This window comes from Asterias rubens, chromosome 9 (genome assembly GCF_902459465.1).
Source record: "Asterias rubens chromosome 9, eAstRub1.3, whole genome shotgun sequence".
Taxonomy (NCBI): Eukaryota; Metazoa; Echinodermata; class Asteroidea; order Forcipulatida; family Asteriidae; genus Asterias; species Asterias rubens.
Genome location: NC_047070.1, coordinates 13,088,912 through 13,109,108, shown reverse-complemented (window position 1 = coordinate 13,109,108; position 20,197 = coordinate 13,088,912). Strand labels below are relative to the sequence as shown.

The following is a 20,197-nucleotide window of genomic DNA, read 5'->3' as shown; positions in this document are numbered from 1 at the left end:
CAATGTAGTATAAATAAAGTATACTTTTACCACCATGGTACATCTGCTAATTGTTTTATAAGTCTTGAGACTAAAGGTAATTCCTGTATCATTCCCCATCTGTTTAGATTCAGAGCTTTGTGGCTTTTTGGCAGCTTCATCATGCAGAATGCATTCAGGCAACTTGAAGAACGCAGTTTATCTGCTGAAGTGTTACACATGTGTTGGTCACCGATGATGGATCTGATTGCTTTAGCAAATGTCAACTGTGAGGTAAAGAGTCTGATCAAACATAATTATCCACCTGAAGGATTAACATAATTATGATGAGGTAGATTCTACACATGTATGAGTATGATGAGGTAGTCTGAACAAGTATGAGTATGATGAGGTAGAGTCTACACAAGTATGAGTATGATGAGGTAGAGTCTACACAAGTATGAGTATGATGAGGTAGAGTCTACACAAGTATGAGTATGATGAGGTAGAGTCTACACAAGTATGAGTATGATGAGGTAGAGTCTACACAAGTATGAGTATGATGAGGTAGAGTCTGAACAAGTATGAGTATGATGAGGTAAAGTCTACACAAGTATGAGTATGATGAGGTAGAGTCTACACAAGTATGAGTATGATGAGGTAGAGTCTGAACAAGTATGAGTATGATGAGGTAGAGTCTGAACAAGTATGAGTATGATGAGGTAGAGTCTGAACAAGTATGAGTATGATGAGGTAGAGTCTGAACAAGTATGAGTATGATGAGGTAGAGTCTACACAAGTATGAGTATGATGAGGTAGAGTCTGAACAAGTATGAGTATGATGAGGTAGAGTCTACACAAGTATGAGTATGATGAGGTAGAGTCTACACAAGTATGAGTATGATGAGGTAGAGTCTACACAAGTATGAGTATGATGAGGTAGAGTCTGAACAAGTATGAGTATGATGAGGTAGAGTCTGAACAAGTATGAGTATGATGAGGTAGAGTCTACACAAGTATGAGTATGATGAGGTAGAGTCTGAACAAGTATGAGTATGATGAGGTAGAGTCTGAACAAGTATGAGTATGATGAGGTAGAGTCTACACAAGTATGAGTATGATGAGGTAGAGTCTACACAAGTATGAGTATGATGAGGTAGAGTCTACACAAGTATGAGTATGATGAGGTAGAGTCTACACAAGTATGAGTATGATGAGGTAGAGTCTGAACAAGTATGAGTATGATGAGGTAGAGTCTGAACAAGTATGAGTATGATGAGGTAGAGTCTACACAAGTATGAGTATGATGAGGTAGAGTCTGAACAAGTATGAGTATGATGAGGTAGAGTCTGAACAAGTATGAGTATGATGAGGTAGAGTCTACACAAGTATGAGTATGATGAGGTAGAGTCTGAACAAGTATGAGTATGATGAGGTAGAGTCTACACAAGTATGAGTATGATGAGGTAGAGTCTACACAAGTATGAGTATGATGAGGTAGAGTCTACACAAGTATGAGTATGATGAGGTAGAGTCTGAACAAGTATGAGTATGATGAGGTAGAGTCTGAACAAGTATGAGTATGATGAGGTAGAGTCTACACAAGTATGAGTATGATGAGGTAGAGTCTGAACAAGTATGAGTATGATGAGGTAGAGTATACACAAGTATGAGTATGATGAGGTAGAGTCTACACAAGTATGAGTATGATGAGGTAGAGTCTACACAAGTATGAGTATGATGAGGTAGAGTCTACACAAGTATGAGTATGATGAGGTAGAGTCTGAACAAGTATGAGTATGATGAGGTAGAGTATACACAAGTATGAGTATGATGAGGTAGAGTCTACACAAGTATGAGTATGATGAGGTAGAGTCTACACAAGTATGAGTATGATGAGGTAGAGTCTGAACAAGTATGAGTATGATGAGGTAGAGTCTACACAAGTATGAGTATGATGAGGTAGAGTCTACACAAGTATGAGTATGATGAGGTAGAGTCTGAACAAGTATGAGTATGATGAGGTAGCGTATACACAAGTATGAGTATGATGAGGTAGAGTCTACACAAGTATGAGTATGATGAGGTAGAGTCTGAACAAGTATGAGTATGATGAGGTAGAGTCTGAACAAGTATGAGTATGATGAGGTAGAGTCTGAACAAGTATGAGTATGATGAGGTAGAGTCTACACAAGTATGAGTATGATGAGGTAGAGTCTGAACAAGTATGAGTATGATGAGGTAGAGTCTACACAAGTATGAGTTTGATGAGGTAGAGTCAACACAAGTATGAGTATGATGAGGTAGAGTATACACAAGTATGAGTATGATGAGGTAGAGTCTGAACAAGTATGAGTATGATGAGGTAGAGTCTGAACAAGTATGAGTATGATGAGGTAGAGTCTGAACAAGTATGAGTATGATGAGGTAGAGTCTACACAAGTATGAGTATGATGAGGTAGAGTCTGAACAAGAATGAGTATGATGAGGTAGAGTCTACACAAGTATGAGTATGATGAGGTAGCGTATACACAAGTATGAGTATGATGAGGTAGAGTCTACACAAGTATGAGTATGATGAGGTAGAGTCTGAACAAGTATGAGTATGATGAGGTAGCGTATACACAAGTATGAGTATGATGAGGTAGAGCCTGAACAAGTATGAGTGATGAGGTAGAGTCTACACAAGTATGAGTATGATGAGGTAGCGTCTACACAAGTATGAGTATGATGAGGTAGAGTCTACACAAGTATTAGTATGATGAGGTAGAGTCTACACAAGTATGAGTATGATGAGGTAGAGTCTACACAAGTATGAGTATGATGAGGTAGAGTCTACACAAGTATGAGTATGATGAGGTAGAGTCTGAACAAGTATGAGTATGATGAGGTGAGTCTACACAAGTATGAGTATGATGAGGTAGAGTCTACACAAGTATGAGTATGATGAGGTAGAGTCTACACAAGTATGAGTATGATGAGGTAGAGTCTACACAAGTATGAGTATGATGAGGTAGAGTCTACACAAGTATGAGTGATGAGGTAGAGTCTACACAAGTATGAGTATGATGAGGTAGAGTCTACACAAGTATGAGTATGATGAGGTAGAGTCTACACAAGTATGAGTATGATGAGGTAGAGTCTGAACAAGTATGAGTATGATGAGGTAGAGTCTACACAAGTATGAGTATGATGAGGTAGAGTCTACACAAGTATGAGTATGATGAGGTAGAGTCTACACAAGTATGAGTATGATGAGGTAGAGTCTGAACAAGTATGAGTATGATGAGGTAGAGTCTACACAAGTATGAGTATGATGAGGTAGAGTCTACACAAGTATGAGTATGATGAGGTAGAGTCTACACAAGTATGAGTATGATGAGGTAGAGTCTACACAAGTATGAGTATGATGAGGTAGAGTCTACACAAGTATGAGTATGATGAGGTAGAGTCTGAACAAGTATGAGTATGATGAGGTGAGTCTACACAAGTATGAGTATGATGAGGTAGAGTCTACACAAGTATGAGTATGATGAGGTAGAGTCTACACAAGTATGAGTATGATGAGGTAGAGTCTACACAAGTATGAGTATGATGAGGTAGAGTCTACACAAGTATGAGTGATGAGGTAGAGTCTACACAAGTATGAGTATGATGAGGTAGAGTCTACACAAGTATGAGTATGATGAGGTAGAGTCTACACAAGTATGAGTATGATGAGGTAGAGTCTGAACAAGTATGAGTATGATGAGGTAGAGTCTACACAAGTATGAGTATGATGAGGTAGAGTCTACACAAGTATGAGTATGATGAGGTAGAGTCTACACAAGTATGAGTATGATGAGGTAGAGTCTACACAAGTATGAGTATGATGAGGTAGAGTCTGAACAAGTATGAGTATGATGAGGTAGAGTCTGAACAAGTATGAGTATGATGAGGTAGAGTCTACACAAGTATGAGTATGATGAGGTAGAGTCTGAACAAGTATGAGTATGATGAGGTAGAGTCTACACAAGTATGAGTATGATGAGGTAGAGTCTACACAAGTATGAGTATGATGAGGTAGAGTCTACAGAAGTATGAGTATGATGAGGTAGAGTCTGAACAAGTATGAGTATGATGAGGTAGAGTCTGAACAAGTATGAGTATGATGAGGTAGAGTCTACACAAGTATGAGTATGATGAGGTAGAGTCTGAACAAGTATGAGTATGATGAGGTAGAGTATACACAAGTATGAGTATGATGAGGTAGAGTCTACACAAGTATGAGTATGATGAGGTAGAGTCTACACAAGTATGAGTATGATGAGGTAGAGTCTACACAAGTATGAGTATGATGAGGTAGAGTCTGAACAAGTATGAGTATGATGAGGTAGAGTCTGAACAAGTATGAGTATGATGAGGTAGAGTCTACACAAGTATGAGTATGATGAGGTAGAGTCTACACAAGTATGAGTATGATGAGGTAGAGTCTGAACAAGTATGAGTATGATGAGGTAGAGTCTACACAAGTATGAGTATGATGAGGTAGAGTCTACACAAGTATGAGTATGATGAGGTAGAGTCTGAACAAGTATGAGTATGATGAGGTAGCGTATACACAAGTATGAGTATGATGAGGTAGAGTCTACACAAGTATGAGTATGATGAGGTAGAGTCTGAACAAGTATGAGTATGATGAGGTAGAGTCTGAACAAGTATGAGTATGATGAGGTAGAGTCTGAACAAGTATGAGTATGATGAGGTAGAGTCTACACAAGTATGAGTATGATGAGGTAGAGTCTGAACAAGTATGAGTATGATGAGGTAGAGTCTACACAAGTATGAGTTTGATGAGGTAGAGTCTACACAAGTATGAGTATGATGAGGTAGAGTCTACACAAGTATGAGTATGATGAGGTAGAGTCTGAACAAGTATGAGTATGATGAGGTAGAGTCTGAACAAGTATGAGTATGATGAGGTAGAGTCTGAACAAGTATGAGTATGATGAGGTAGAGTCTACACAAGTATGAGTATGATGAGGTAGAGTCTGAACAAGAATGAGTATGATGAGGTAGAGTCTACACAAGTATGAGTATGATGAGGTAGCGTATACACAAGTATGAGTTTGATGAGGTAGAGTCTACACAAGTATGAGTATGATGAGGTAGAGTCTGAACAAGTATGAGTATGATGAGGTAGCGTATACACAAGTATGAGTATGATGAGGTAGAGTCTACACAAGTATGAGTATGATGAGGTAGAGTCTACAAAAGTATGAGTATGATGAGGTAGAGTCTGAACAAGTATGAGTATGATGAGGTAGAGTCTACACAAGTATGAGTATGATGAGGTAGAGTCTACACAAGTATGAGTATGATGAGGTAGAGTCTACACAAGTATGAGTATGATGAGGTAGAGTCTACACAAGTATGAGTATGATGAGGTAGAGTCTACACAAGTATGAGTATGATGAGGTAGAGTCTGAACAAGTATGAGTATGATGAGGTAGAGTCTACACAAGTATGAGTATGATGAGGTAGAGTCTACACAAGTATGAGTATGATGAGGTAGAGTCTGAACAAGTATGAGTATGATGAGGTAGAGTCTACACAAGTATGAGTATGATGAGGTAGAGTATACACAAGTATGAGTATGATGAGGTAGAGTCTACACAAGTATGAGTATGATGAGGTAGAGTCTACACAAGTATGAGTATGATGAGGTAGAGTCTGAACAAGTATGAGTATGATGAGGTAGAGTATACACAAGTATGAGTATGATGAGGTAGAGTCTACACAAGTATGAGTATGATGAGGTAGAGTCTACACAAGTATGAGTATGATGAGGTAGAGTCTGAACAAGTATGAGTATGATGAGGTAGAGTATACACAAGTATGAGTATGATGAGGTAGAGTCTTCACAAGTATGAGTATGATGAGGTAGAGTCTACACAAGTATGAGTATGATGAGGTAGAGTCTGAACAAGTATGAGTATGATGAGGTAGAGTCTACACAAGTATGAGTATGATGAGGTAGAGTCTACACAAGTATGAGTATGATGAGGTAGAGTCTGAACAAGTATGAGTATGATGAGGTAGCGTATACACAAGTATGAGTATGATGAGGTAGAGTCTACACAAGTATGAGTATGATGAGGTAGAGTCTGAACAAGTATGAGTATGATGAGGTAGAGTCTGAACAAGTATGAGTATGATGAGGTAGAGTCTGAACAAGTATGAGTATGATGAGGTAGAGTCTACACAAGTATGAGTATGATGAGGTAGAGTCTGAACAAGTATGAGTATGATGAGGTAGAGTCTACACAAGTATGAGTTTGATGAGGTAGAGTCTACACAAGTATGAGTATGATGAGGTAGAGTCTACACAAGTATGAGTATGATGAGGTAGAGTCTGAACAAGTATGAGTATGATGAGGTAGAGTCTGAACAAGTATGAGTATGATGAGGTAGAGTCTGAACAAGTATGAGTATGATGAGGTAGAGTCTACACAAGTATGAGTATGATGAGGTAGAGTCTGAACAAGAATGAGTATGATGAGGTAGAGTCTACACAAGTATGAGTATGATGAGGTAGCGTATACACAAGTATGAGTATGATGAGGTAGAGTCTACACAAGTATGAGTATGATGAGGTAGAGTCTGAACAAGTATGAGTATGATGAGGTAGCGTATACACAAGTATGAGTATGATGAGGTAGAGTCTACACAAGTATGAGTATGATGAGGTAGAGTCTACACAAGTATGAGTATGATGAGGTAGAGTCTGAACAAGTATGAGTATGATGAGGTAGAGTCTACACAAGTATGAGTATGATGAGGTAGAGTCTACACAAGTATGAGTATGATGAGGTAGAGTCTACACAAGTATGAGTATGATGAGGTAGAGTCTACACAAGTATGAGTATGATGAGGTAGAGTCTACACAAGTATGAGTATGATGAGGTAGAGTCTGAACAAGTATGAGTATGATGAGGTAGAGTCTACACAAGTATGAGTATGATGAGGTAGAGTCTACACAAGTATGAGTATGATGAGGTAGAGTCTGAACAAGTATGAGTATGATGAGGTAGAGTCTACACAAGTATGAGTATGATGAGGTAGAGTCTACACAAGTATGAGTATGATGAGGTAGAGTCTACACAAGTATGAGTATGATGAGGTAGAGTCTACACAAGTATGAGTGATGAGGTAGAGTCTACACAAGTATGAGTATGATGAGGTAGAGTCTACACAAGTATGAGTATGATGAGGTAAAGTCTGAACAAGTATGAGTATGATGAGGTAGAGTCTACACAAGTATGAGTATGATGAGGTAGAGTCTACACAAGTATGAGTATGATGAGGTAGAGTCTGAACAAGTATGAGTATGATGAGGTAGAGTCTACACAAGTATGAGTATGATGAGGTAGAGTCTACACAAGTATGAGTATGATGAGGTAGAGTCTACACAAGTATGAGTATGATGAGGTAGAGTCTACACAAGTATGAGTATGATGAGGTAGAGTCTACACAAGTATGAGTATGATGAGGTAGAGTCTGAACAAGTATGAGTATGATGAGGTAGAGTCTGAACAAGTATGAGTGATGAGGTAGAGTCTACACAAGTATGAGTATGATGAGGTAGAGTCTACACAAGTATGAGTATGATGAGGTAGAGTATACACAAGTATGAGTATGATGAGGTAGAGTCTACACAAGTATGAGTATGATGAGGTAGAGTCTACACAAGTATGAGTATGATGAGGTAGAGTCTACACAAGTATGAGTATGATGAGGTAGAGTCTACACAAGTATGAGTATGATGAGGTAGAGTCTGAACAAGTATGAGTATGATGAGGTAGAGTCTACACAAGTATGAGTATGATGAGGTAGAGTCTACACAAGTATGAGTATGATGAGGTAGAGTCTGAACAAGTATGAGTATGATGAGGTAGAGTCTACACAAGTATGAGTATGATGAGGTAGAGTCTACACAAGTATGAGTATGATGATGTAGAGTCTACACAAGTATGAGTATGATGAGGTAGAGTCTACACAAGTATGAGTGATGAGGTAGAGTCTACACAAGTATGAGTATGATGAGGTAGAGTCTACACAAGTATGAGTATGATGAGGTAGAGTCTACACAAGTATGAGTATGATGAGGTAGAGTCTGAACAAGTATGAGTATGATGAGGTAGAGTCTACACAAGTATGAGTATGATGAGGTAGAGTCTACACAAGTATGAGTATGATGAGGTAGAGTCTACACAAGTATGAGTATGATGAGGTAGAGTCTACACAAGTATGAGTATGATGAGGTAGAGTCTACACAAGTATGAGTATGATGAGGTAGAGTCTGAACAAGTATGAGTATGATGAGGTAGAGTATACACAAGTATGAGTATGATGAGGTAGAGTCTACACAAGTATGAGTATGATGAGGTAGAGTCTGAACAAGTATGAGTATGATGAGGTAGAGTCTGAACAAGTATGAGTGATGAGGTAGAGTCTACACAAGTATGAGTATGATGAGGTAGAGTCTACACAAGTATGAGTATGATGAGGTAGAGTATACACAAGTATGAGTATGATGAGGTAGAGTCTACACAAGTATGAGTATGATGAGGTAGAGTCTGAACAAGTACGAGTATGATGAGGTAGAGTCTACACAAGTATGAGTATGATGAGGTAGAGTCTACACAAGTATGAGTATGATGAGGTAGAGTCTACACAAGTATGAGTATGATGAGGTAGAGTCTGAACAAGTATGAGTATGATGAGGTAGAGTCTACACAAGTATGAGTATGATGAGGTATAATAATAATAATAATAAGACTTGTAATGCGCACATATCCACCCTGCTAGGTGTTCAAGGCGCAGAAATATAGTCTACACAAGTAGATGATACGGTAGAGTCTACACCGTAAGTAATCAATTGATAAAATTGAAACTGATCTTGATTGATGGAGTTGACACTATATACTCTTTATATTTGACAGGTCGTATTACAAAGATTAACATGGCAGAAGCAGCCTGTGTGGGTCTTACCAGCTCCCCCTGCTAGTGATGACATCAACCAAAATGTCAATACACTCGCATGGAGACCAGATGGGAAAGGTTAGTTAATTAGGTGTTAAAAGTCGTACAGATGAACTGTAGCGATTACACTAGTCTGATTGTAGATGTGATTTATCTACATTCAGCTGCTGACAAGTTCCGTCTTGGGGAACACACTGGAAGTGATTTATGGGGATCCCACTCTTTCCAGGTAGCGGCAGGGAAGGTGTGGAACGGTCTACCACATTCCATCAGAGCCATCCAGACTATATACACTTTCAAATCAACCCTGAAGACCCATCTTTTTTCTTTTTTTTTTTACATTTCAGTAACATTCACTTGACATTGAAATTTTTAATTTTTCTTGATCTTGGCACTGTTGGAGAACGACCAAGGGGGAACGTTTGTATTGAAGCAAGCGCCATGAGCATTTTTTTGTGGATACCGGCGCTATAGAAAACGTCATTATTATTATTATTATTATTATTATTATTATTATTATTATTATTATTATTATTATAAAGCTTTTCATATATTGTGCCATATGAGAACAATGTGTTTGTTTGAGTTTTAGGTGAATATTTATCACCATGTTGATAAAACATTCAATGAACTGTTTAAAATCAGTTAGGCCTATGTAAAAAGTGATGAAAAGGATTGAAGAAGCTGTGCAATTAATGATCAAATAATTTCTTTCTTTTCCAATTTATTTTCCAATCTGTGTGTAGTGCTTGCTGTAGGATATACAAGTGGTCAGATGCTTCTATGCAGTGTAGAGAATGCTGATGTACTACACACTGTTACATTGACATCAGCCATTACCTGTATGCAATGGGTTGCAGCAAGAGACCTGACGGAAGAATCTAAAGGCAGTGATAGGGATTTGTTTGAGGATGGAGCAGATATATTCTTGCCCAAGTTACCTCCTCTTGCAAAATTGTAAGTAATAATTAACCCACCAAACAAAGAGATTGACAAAATATGGAGACTGCCAATAGTAACGGTAGCTCAGTTGCTAGAGCACTGGCCCCTTTATCCGGAGATCATTGGTTCAAATCCTGCTTTAGTAAATTTGTCTTTATCCAGTCTCAAATCATTAACAATTACATGAGTTAACACATCATTACACATCAAATATAATCCTGAAATACTGTCACATCACATACAAAATGTACATGGAAAATTTTGTTGATTTAGTCTTACAACGTGTAAATGTTTTTTGTGTTTAGTGTCTAAGCTTGGGCGATATCTCGATATTATCAAAAAATCGCGATACCATTTCTTAAATGATTACCATATCGTCTAGATTTTTTTAAATCAAATTATAGGCAAATCGTGGTTTTGATGAAGTACAGGTACACGTATCACCATGTATTCCCAAATTGAGACGTCTTGCAACCACAAAGGGCTGTTTAAAAAATATAAAGTCCCAGAACCAACCGCAAGATTCCCCAATTGATCCCGAAATGACAGGGTTTCTTTGGGAAAAAAACATCAAAGTCTTTAGCGCCCAGGCGTCTCACACAGACACTACAGAAGTAATACAATTGTATCATTTTCCCCCTGTGTGTGGAGCCACCCAGGCAGTCTCACACAGACACTACAGAAGTAATACAATTGTATCATTTTCCCCCTGTGTGTGGAGCCACCCAGGCAGTCTCACACAGACACTACAGAAGCAATACAATTGTATCATTTTCCCGAGAGCCAGTGTCAGATGCAATTGTGTCTGCCAGGCAATACTGTCCGCTCCGGACACTTTTGCATATGCCATCGTGTCCGGGGCTATGCAAAAACCGTCCAGTGGACATGTACATGACTGAACAATTGTATGTGCGCGCGTAAGCAAGCGTGCATGCACTGAACCTACGTATATGCAGCATGAATATTAACATATTAATATGATTGCAGCAAATACCCACAGCCGAACATTTCCCATGTCATTCATGTGTACTTAGCTTGTAAAGAAATGGCGAATGTGTTCTGTCGACAGAATTTTAGAGATGAATCACAATCTAAACGAATATCGCGATATTTGTTGACAATACATTGTGGGATATTAAAAGCAATATCGCCCAAGCTAAATAGTGTCTTCAAAACCTACTTTATTATGGGAAATAAGTTGATTAGTTGCTGGTACAAGTTGCTAGTACACCTTATCAGGGTTTGAGAGTAAATCGTCAATATTAGCTCCCCGGCGAGGTATTGGAAGTTTACAAACTAGAATACTTACTGTTCACCTGAAGTAAACCATGTTATATTTGTTTTACTATACCTCATACTTATTCAGTTACTGATGTACAATATTTGGAGCAAGGGGAATTCACAACTGTGAACTAAAATGCATCCAGGATAGGTTTTTTCATGAATTTCTGCACTAAAAACACAAAAACTGACGGAACTTGTTCTGATTCATGTAAACGCATGGCTACAACACCCAGGGAACATTTCCACGGTTGTAAAGTGCATGACAAGTAGACTGTCATCTGGGCTGCCCCGGCAACAGTCTACTTATCATATGTATTTACCCTGCATGAATACTCGCATGCAGGCTTTGTAAACAGCAAAGATAGCATCTGGCACATGATGTTGAATGAACCAGTGAGAATGTATAGTAATGTTGTATGTCAGTATGTGGACAATATTGCAGGCTTTCTGATCAAAAGAGTCCAAAATGTCTGTGTTCTTCCACACTGTTGTTGGGCTTATAGCTGTCAAGGATTGGCCTAGTGGATCGGTCTATTCAATAACTGCTCAGGTATTGTTTAACTTGATTATTTACCTCTTCAAGTTTTTCTAATATGCATGAACTTGTGTCTTTCAATTATTGTAGACATTCAGCCAAGGTGTTTGCTGAAGACAATGTGGAGGATGCTAAAAGACTGAAGGGACAGAAGAGGTGTGAATATATCCCAAAATTCAGAGTTAATTATATTACTTAAAATATAGTTTCTGTGACATTACAAACATTAGGTATTTGGACATTAGAAAAAGTATACACGTATGGATTATGTTTTATGGTTCATGATTCATGATTCAGTACTCTGAGATGCTGTAACTGACATCTACGTAGGATGAATTAACCAAATCAATTTTGGAAGGGGAGTATATGTTGGTAATTCATCAGTAACCGTAATTATCTTTACCAAAAGAAGAAGAACAAATGTAGTAGAAGCAATCATGTTCTGACTTAGTAAACATTTCCCAAATGAGGTGACACCTCTTAGACATCCACACATCAAACACATTATGCATTGTTCCTGATACTTATACGTTTCTTTGCTTATTTGGCCCTTACCAAACCTGTGCTAAGTAGACAGTTGGTAGAGTGCATACTTGTTGATGTCCCCAAATGAATGTTTTTCAAAATGTCATTGTCAACTTACTAAAAGTGGACAGATTCAACTTTTTTGATCAAAACATGTGATTTTTTTAAACCTATTTTCACAACAAGTAGACACTGGATTTAGCTGAAACTTTCACATGTGACTTGCATTATGTTTTTATTGATAATTTAGCAAATAAATCTGCATTACCTTGACAAAAACCCAAGCTTTATAACATATTTCCTTTGCATGGAGTAAGCTTATGGGAGCCAACAATGTAATATCTCAGCTTGAAAGAAGTGGCTGAATTCGAGGCGAGATGCGTATCTTTGCTTTAGGCAGTGTTCTCCTTTAGGACAGTCTTTGTAGCACATAGAGAAAACAATGACATTCCTTTTTAGTTCAGTTATTTAATTTTATCAAAAATAGGCTGATGATAATATTTTTGTATGGTTTCAGGTTGAATGTATTAGTAGTTGGTTTAAATGAAGGAAAAATTCAACTATATGCTTATGGCATTGCTGCCATTGGTGAAGTGGACATGTCACAAGTCAGTCAACAAAGTCATTCTACTAAAGAGGTAAATACAACATCATGCTCTATCACCACTTTGTTATCCCCAGGTGACATCACCACTTTGTTATATCCCAGGTGATATCACCACTTGGTCATACCCCAGGTGACATCACCACTTTGTTATATCCCAGGTGACATCACCACTTTGTTATATCCCAGGTGACATCACCACTTTGTTATATCCCAGGTGATATCACCACTTGGTCATACCCCAGGTGACATCACCACTTTGTTATATCCCAGGTGACATCACCACTTTGTTATATCCCAGGTGACATCACCACTTTGTTATATCCCAGGACATCACCACTTTGTTATATCCCAGGTGACACCACCACTTTGTTATATCCCAGGTGACATCACCACTTTGTTATACCCCAGGTGACATCACCACTTTTTTATATCCCAGGTGACATCACCACTTTGTTATATCCCAGGTGATATCACCACTTGGTCATACCCCAGGTGACATCACCACTATGTTATATCCCGGGTGACATCACCACTATGTTATATCCCGGGTGACATCACCACTTTGTTATATCCCAGGACATCACCACTTTGTTATATCCCAGGTGACATCACCACTTTGTTATATCCCAGGTGACATCACCACTTTGTTATCCCCAGGTGACATCACCACTTTGTTATATCCCAGGTGACATCACCACTTTGTTATATCCCAGGTGACATCACCACTTTGTTATATCCCAGGTGACGTCACCACTATGTTATATCCCAGGTGACATCACCACTTGGGGAGGGGGGAATAACTTGAATGTGCATTCAGCTGTGTGCATTGTATGTACAAGTGATTCCTGAAGCTGAACTTTATTTTATTTTTTAACATGTTTATTTCTTTTGTTATTTTCTATATTTGAAGATGACTTGTGGGAGAATTACAACTGCAACCTTATCAAGAGACCTGTGCTCCCTTTCATTGGTAATGGAGTCTAGAGTTGACCAAGATCCTAACCCCACCGTTCATCTTCTGTCTGTGAGTTCTTTGGGATTTGCTGCTGTCTTTTAATCTATACAAAAACCAACCTGAAATTTAGGTTTATTCTTAGGAGAATTGAAAAAAAAGATTGATTTAAGTTTGTTATAACGTATGTAATTATGAATCGAGATGAATCAAAATGATTTGTTAGTGATTTGCAGCTTCTTAAAAGACACTGGACACTATTGGTAGATGTCAAAGACCAGTCTTCTCACTAGCTGTATCTCAACATATGCATACAAATAACAAATCTGTGAAAATTTGAGCTCAATCGTTGGCGAAGTTGCGAGATAATAATGAAAGAAAACAACACCCTTGTCACACGAAGTTGTGTTGGGTCAGATGCTTCATTTCAAGACCTCAAATTCTAATTAATATTTTGAGTAATTACCAATAGTGTCCACTGCCTTTAAGACAAAACAGTGGGTTGTTTGTTTTGTTTAGCTTGTTCCTTATTTTTGCAACTTAGGTGTCAGGGTAAAAACAAAATATATTGGATGAAAGCATTAAACATGGCTGGGCTGTTTGCAAGGTTTGTGGGTTGCAAGAAACCTTGTATTTACTAGGTTGTTATTTGAGAGTACAAGAAACATGCCTTAATCATGATATCATAGATGCACTTTGTATAGTTACTTTTTATTCTATGTTTCTTTGGCCAGCTTGACTGTGTGTTAATTTCTTCAAGGCGTGAGGAGCTAACCAAATTTGCTATTCAAAGTAGCAAAATATTTACGTTTCTAGAGGTAAGGAATACTAGAGAAAACTGTTTTAGAAATTGCTCGTACATTTTCGATATGAATGTAGTTACTTACATGTACAATTTCTAAAACATTCAAAATTGCCTTTGATTCTTCTATCATTATAGTAAAAGACCAATCAAGTTAAAGGCACTGGACACGTTTGGTAATTGTCAAAGACCAGTACTCTCACTTGGTGTATCCCAACATGTGCCTAAATTAACAAGCCTGTGAAAATTTGGACTCAATTGGTCATTGAAGTTGCAATAAAATGATGAAGAAAAAACACCCTTGTTGTACAAACTGGTGTGCTTCTGGCCAGAAGTCTTTTATTATTTTAGTGCGAAATAACCTCTTTCTCAAAAACTACGTTACAGCAGAGGGAGTCATTTCTCACAATGTTTTATACTATCAACAGCTCTCCATTGCTCGCTACCAAGTAAGGTTTTATGCTAATATATATTTTGATTAACTACCAAACATGTACAGTGCCTTTAATCTTCCCTTTAAGTTACAATAATAATAATAGTTATAATTAGTCTATTTTTATAGGTCTCCCCTTTGCCATCTGAGCCATCTTGTATTTTACTTGTAGGCTATTGTGTGAAATGTCAGAGAGCAGTTTGGAAGAGTTTCTAGGTGTTGCTCTGCAATATTCAGCCACGTACATCAAAGATCCTTTTCTTAACAGTGGCTTCTTCAAGGTGCATTACACAACACACAGGACCAACAAATTTATGCCCTCAAACCAACACTCTGTTGATGAGAACGTTAGACCTTGAAGCTGGTGCATTAGACCACTTAGCTATGACATGCCACAAAGGCCATTATTAGTTTACCGTTTACCGACTAACTGCATTTGTAAAGGAATGACGCCTGCATAATTTTTCATTTTCAAATGTATACTAACTAAGAAAAATGAGGTATGGAACTTCTTACTGCACAATAATAAAGCTAATGTATGATTTTACTGTAGTATCTGAGTGCAACCCTACGCTCTGTGTCAGAGGCTAGAGAAGACATCCTGTTAGAGATTGAAACCAAATTGACCAAGTACGCAGAAGTAAGTCAATCATATTAAAGAAGCGCTTCAGTTTAAATCATCTTATAATTGAATTTGTCGCTCCTTTAAAGAAAAAATCATAGTGATTATTGTAATAACTTATTCTGAAGGACTGGTAGTGCATTATTAATGTTTGAAAAATGTGCAGATGATCTATCTGATGTTGGGTACATTTGTTTTTATTAAAAGGATGCTGTATGATTATGATACACTTAAAAATAATGTATCAATAATTGATGTTAATATAAACCAGTTTCTTGTTTGATAACAGTTAAGGAAACCTTGTGTGTTTGGGTGTGCTTGCGCTAAAGTTTTAGTTAGTTTGTATTTCTCCTGTAGAAGTTGGTTTTTACAAACAATAATAAACAAGTTTTATGGTATCCATACAATTATTTTCTTAATATTGGATGACGGGTTCTTAACTCTCAAGTGTTGCATATTCTGACCACAATCCAAACAAGGCAAAACTGTAGTTGCCTTTACTCACATAGACATTAGTTTCCTTCTTTTTTTCTCCTTAAACAGCAAAAGAAAACAGCAGGAAGCGTACGTGATGAATTGCTTCAGCTGCTGTTATGGGGGCGTGCTAGTCCTGAGCTTCAAGCTTTCTTACTGCATGAATTAACAGAAAAGGGAATGAAGAAACTAGGACAGTCTGTTGAGAACTCATACTCAAATATACAAAAACTGGTCCTGAAGCACATACACAGGTAGGTTAATGCATATCATGTTGTTCTTGTTGGTGTTCAGAACTTGTTGGCATTGATTGATATCTGCTATCTCTCAGACTAGCTCACAAATCCATCAGGGTCTTTTCTTTGCATCTCTTATTGGTCCTTGATCCACTTCAAGACAATGTTATCAACAAAAAGCTTAATACATGCAGTACAGGAGTTCATCTTGTTTCCAGTGTCTTCTTTGGTATCAAACACAGAAGAGGGCCCAGTAAAGTATCCTGCAGGGCATAGTACTTGGCCTTGTGGCGCAAACACTCAACCAAAGATTCCCAATCTACAACCATTGTCTGTATCCAAGTTGTGAGATAACTGATGATCCATTCTAGTGTCGGTTTCTTTTGGTTCCATCTTTCACCCTTCTTAAAGATGACAACTTGTAGTAGCTTTTGGAATTATCATCTTGAAAGAGTGGAACAAAATATAATTGTTGTACAGTATGAGGTGCAAAGAATAAATATGTTAATTGACTGATTGGGAAGTTTGGTATTGTTAGCAACTATTACTTTGTTGTGCATAGTTTGAATGTTGTGTTTTATTGACTGTGACAGCGTTGGTCGGTCATTGGTGTATCATCTAAGTGAATTGAAGGGAATGTCATTATGGTATGATAAGTATGGAGTCATTGGCCTGTCACCTCCTGCAATACAAGGTAAGCAAAATAACTGCTACATTCCAACAACTTACCTCAAAATGTATGCATGCACTTATAAAATATCTTAGCTTTGTTAATTTGTTTTTCTTTTGTAGTGAAAAGAGTGCCTTTTACTGACTTTTAATGAGCCCCTTTTAAAGACTGTTCAGGTTAAGGAGAAAACAAATGCAATTTTTCAAGCACCCTTTCACATTTTCTGTGACTATTAAGTAAATAATTTGAATCACATCAAGTGTAATTGGCATGTGAATCTGTACTTAGCAGGATCATCAGGTAATTGAAGCCAATAATGGACTTGATGTTCACAACTTTGAAGTAGATGATGGGACTAAAACTGATGCTGTGACTTATGTCCTTAATTCTAGATGCAATTGGTGCAGTAGGATCGTTCATGCTGAAAGCAAGTGAGCTCTTACAGTGAGTATTTTCCCTGCTTATTTCAGGCCTATGAGACTTCCGCTTTTTACATGGAAATCCGTTTTTGTTTTCCCGATCTAGAGTTTTTACTCGAGGGCTCCGCTTTTTCTGTCTCCGCCGTGGCTGGCCCGCCTTTTTTTTTCTTTTTTCGCCCAACATCAAGCAGCAAGGACCTGGCATCGGGAAGAACTTTAATCCCGATTTAATTTTGACATGTGAGTCGGAGGCTAGACCCTGTAAAATGCTCTGCGTTAGTCTTTAATTAAAGCCGTCAACAGATTTGCAGTCTTGAGGCTGGTATCCCAATACCAATTTCATGTTTTTTTTATTTGATTGTCCAATACACACATGTATACTGTTTAATTAAATTTGGGTTAAAAAGTAAACAGTTGCAACCCCTTTAAGGTGATCCCTTTTTGCTGCCGCTTCCAGATTTGATTGTAAACTTGGGTGTGATACCTGACTACATGGCAGTTATAGGCTGTATTGCTTCTGACTGGCTCCCCGGACAAAGATGTTGACAAAATAGAGTGCCAGCATATTAATCCAGAGGTCATTGGTTTAAGTCCTGCTCTTGCCAATCTTTCTTTGTTTAACCGCAAATTATTTAAAATATTTACCCAGTCTTGTGATGTATATTACATGTATCTAACACACCAATCAGCATTAGACTAAATTCATAAATACCTCAGACAGTTTCGCTATTCCTATTGGTGGAGAGCGCGTGACCAGTAAAAAATGTTGAAACATGGGCGTGACACGCGAGCTTGCACCTGTGCTTATTAGACAGTTTCTTCATTCCTATTGGTCGAGAGCAATGGCCAGGACAGTTGTGCCACATCACGCGATACGCGCTACGCGCACAGCATTCCCTTATTAGGTATTGTTTACCCGAGGGCCTTACCATTTCATAGCTGGAGGGGTGTTGTGTTGAAAGAAATCTTTGAAAAATTAAAAATTTTGCATTTATTTTACTTTTTGACAAAAAAGTGTTGACGTATATTAACCGAAAAGGTATTTATGAATGGGAATCAAATAGTGTTGAATCGGTTTTCAATTAGTGGTTTAAACCCGCCGAGTCCTGGTTCTTGATAATTTACCTCGACTTCATCTTGATAAAATGATCAAGAACCAGGCCTCGTTGGGTTTAAACCACTAGTTGAAAACCTCTTCACCACACATTGATTCCCTTATTAAGAACACACCCTTATTAAGATAAGGAATCATGAATAAATGTGCATGTGTTTGTTGTATGGTATTTCATTATTATTCATTGCATTTTTGATTGAAACATTATTCATGGTACTTTCACATAGTGTACATAATGTGTGATGTATGTGTTTCATTTTTGGCTGACCTGGATACAATTTGTGATGTGTTTTTGTTGCAGGGTTTTAGACACAAGTTTAAAGAATTTCAAGGCCTTTTTCCGTTGGCTGTATGTGGTAATGATGAGGCTATCAGAAGAACCAGTTCCAAATGCTTTGAACAAGGTACATTATATGGATACCAATTAACTCAAACATTGCATGTATCTCATGAGCACGCATTATAATCCAGCCAATCATGCCAATAAGTGTACATTTGTCTATGTTGAGGAATGTGTACACAGGATGTCAGTACACTATACACCCCATAGCATGACACAAGTTATGTATGTCCCAAACATTTGTCTCGTTATTACATTTGACTACATCTTACGTGAATGATAATATTATATCTGAACTCAAAATGACTTTATTCATGGTGAAGAAGTGTTTCGATTACAATTCAGTCACTAAAAAACATCTTATACTTTAGAGCCCTAAGTGATTGTGTTAAAAACATTGTGGTTAATAACTATTTATTCTTTTACCCAACCAATAAATAGGTCAGACAGAGAGACATTAACTTCATTGCAGACTTTCTGGCCGAAAATTTTGCCGAAGACATTGGTGTAAGTGTTTGCTATTATGTGCGGTAGTTGTGACAATTTGGTTTGATTAGTGATCAAATGATTCTACCAAACATTTCACAATACTTGATGTTAGGCTTTGCAATGCAATGCAAGTATTTTTCAAGTACACCATTTGAACAATCTCTTAGTAGAGGTGTTAACCTTGAGAATAGCTAGTTGGTTGGTCTACTGTTTCTAGTGTGCTCTGGTAGGTGTCAGGAAGCCAGACAGTCAGTAGATATGGTGTTTGCCTCATTCATTGAGAGCAGTGCAAGAAACTAGCAGGGACTCAAACAACACAAGGGACATGTACATGATGTGATGAAAGGCAAAATAGACAAGTCCCCAATCATCAAACATTTAAGTACCACACCAATGGGAAAAACACCAAACTCATTACACCGGTCAAGAGCTTGTTTCATTAACACATGCAGGAAGAAATTAAAAACAACAAACACAACAAAGTACCACAAGACAAAGGCTTCATAATTAGAAACATATAGCAGAGACATCACTCATCCAAATCCACAGATCAACTGACAAACTCCGCTGACACCAGTTTGATACAGCTGACCCACCCCAGTGAGCACCAACTACAACAGTTCAAGCTCATAATTGGATCCTTATAACATCACAACCTTCTCCAGTACTCTCCGGCTTCCTAACAACTACCACAGCATACTAGTCATAACGTTGAGAATATACAACCAGCTTTTTAAACACCTTGACTAACGGATGTTTTACATGGTGTAC

General features: G+C 37.8%; 1 protein-coding gene across 2 annotated transcripts in view; it reads left to right on the top strand.

Annotated features, from left to right (window-relative positions):
• Positions 1-20,197, top strand: part of LOC117294730 (anaphase-promoting complex subunit 4-like) — a 38,140-nt gene that overhangs the window by 5,357 nt on the left and 12,586 nt on the right. For both annotated transcript variants that reach the window (XR_004519570.1, XM_033777243.1), the window contains exons 2-14: positions 108-252; positions 8,943-9,060; positions 9,729-9,939; positions 11,834-11,899; positions 12,786-12,906; positions 13,786-13,899; positions 14,562-14,645; positions 15,616-15,702; positions 16,228-16,412; positions 16,988-17,088; positions 17,457-17,508; positions 18,899-19,001; positions 19,379-19,444. Coding sequence is in view for 1 of the 2 variants with exons in the window: in XM_033777243.1 (XP_033633134.1) it covers positions 142-252; positions 8,943-9,060; positions 9,729-9,939; positions 11,834-11,899; positions 12,786-12,906; positions 13,786-13,899; positions 14,562-14,645; positions 15,616-15,702; positions 16,228-16,412; positions 16,988-17,088; positions 17,457-17,508; positions 18,899-19,001; positions 19,379-19,444 (1,419 nt within the window). In the remaining variant the exon portion in view is untranslated. The remainder of the gene's footprint in view (positions 1-107; positions 253-8,942; positions 9,061-9,728; positions 9,940-11,833; positions 11,900-12,785; positions 12,907-13,785; positions 13,900-14,561; positions 14,646-15,615; positions 15,703-16,227; positions 16,413-16,987; positions 17,089-17,456; positions 17,509-18,898; positions 19,002-19,378; positions 19,445-20,197) is intronic.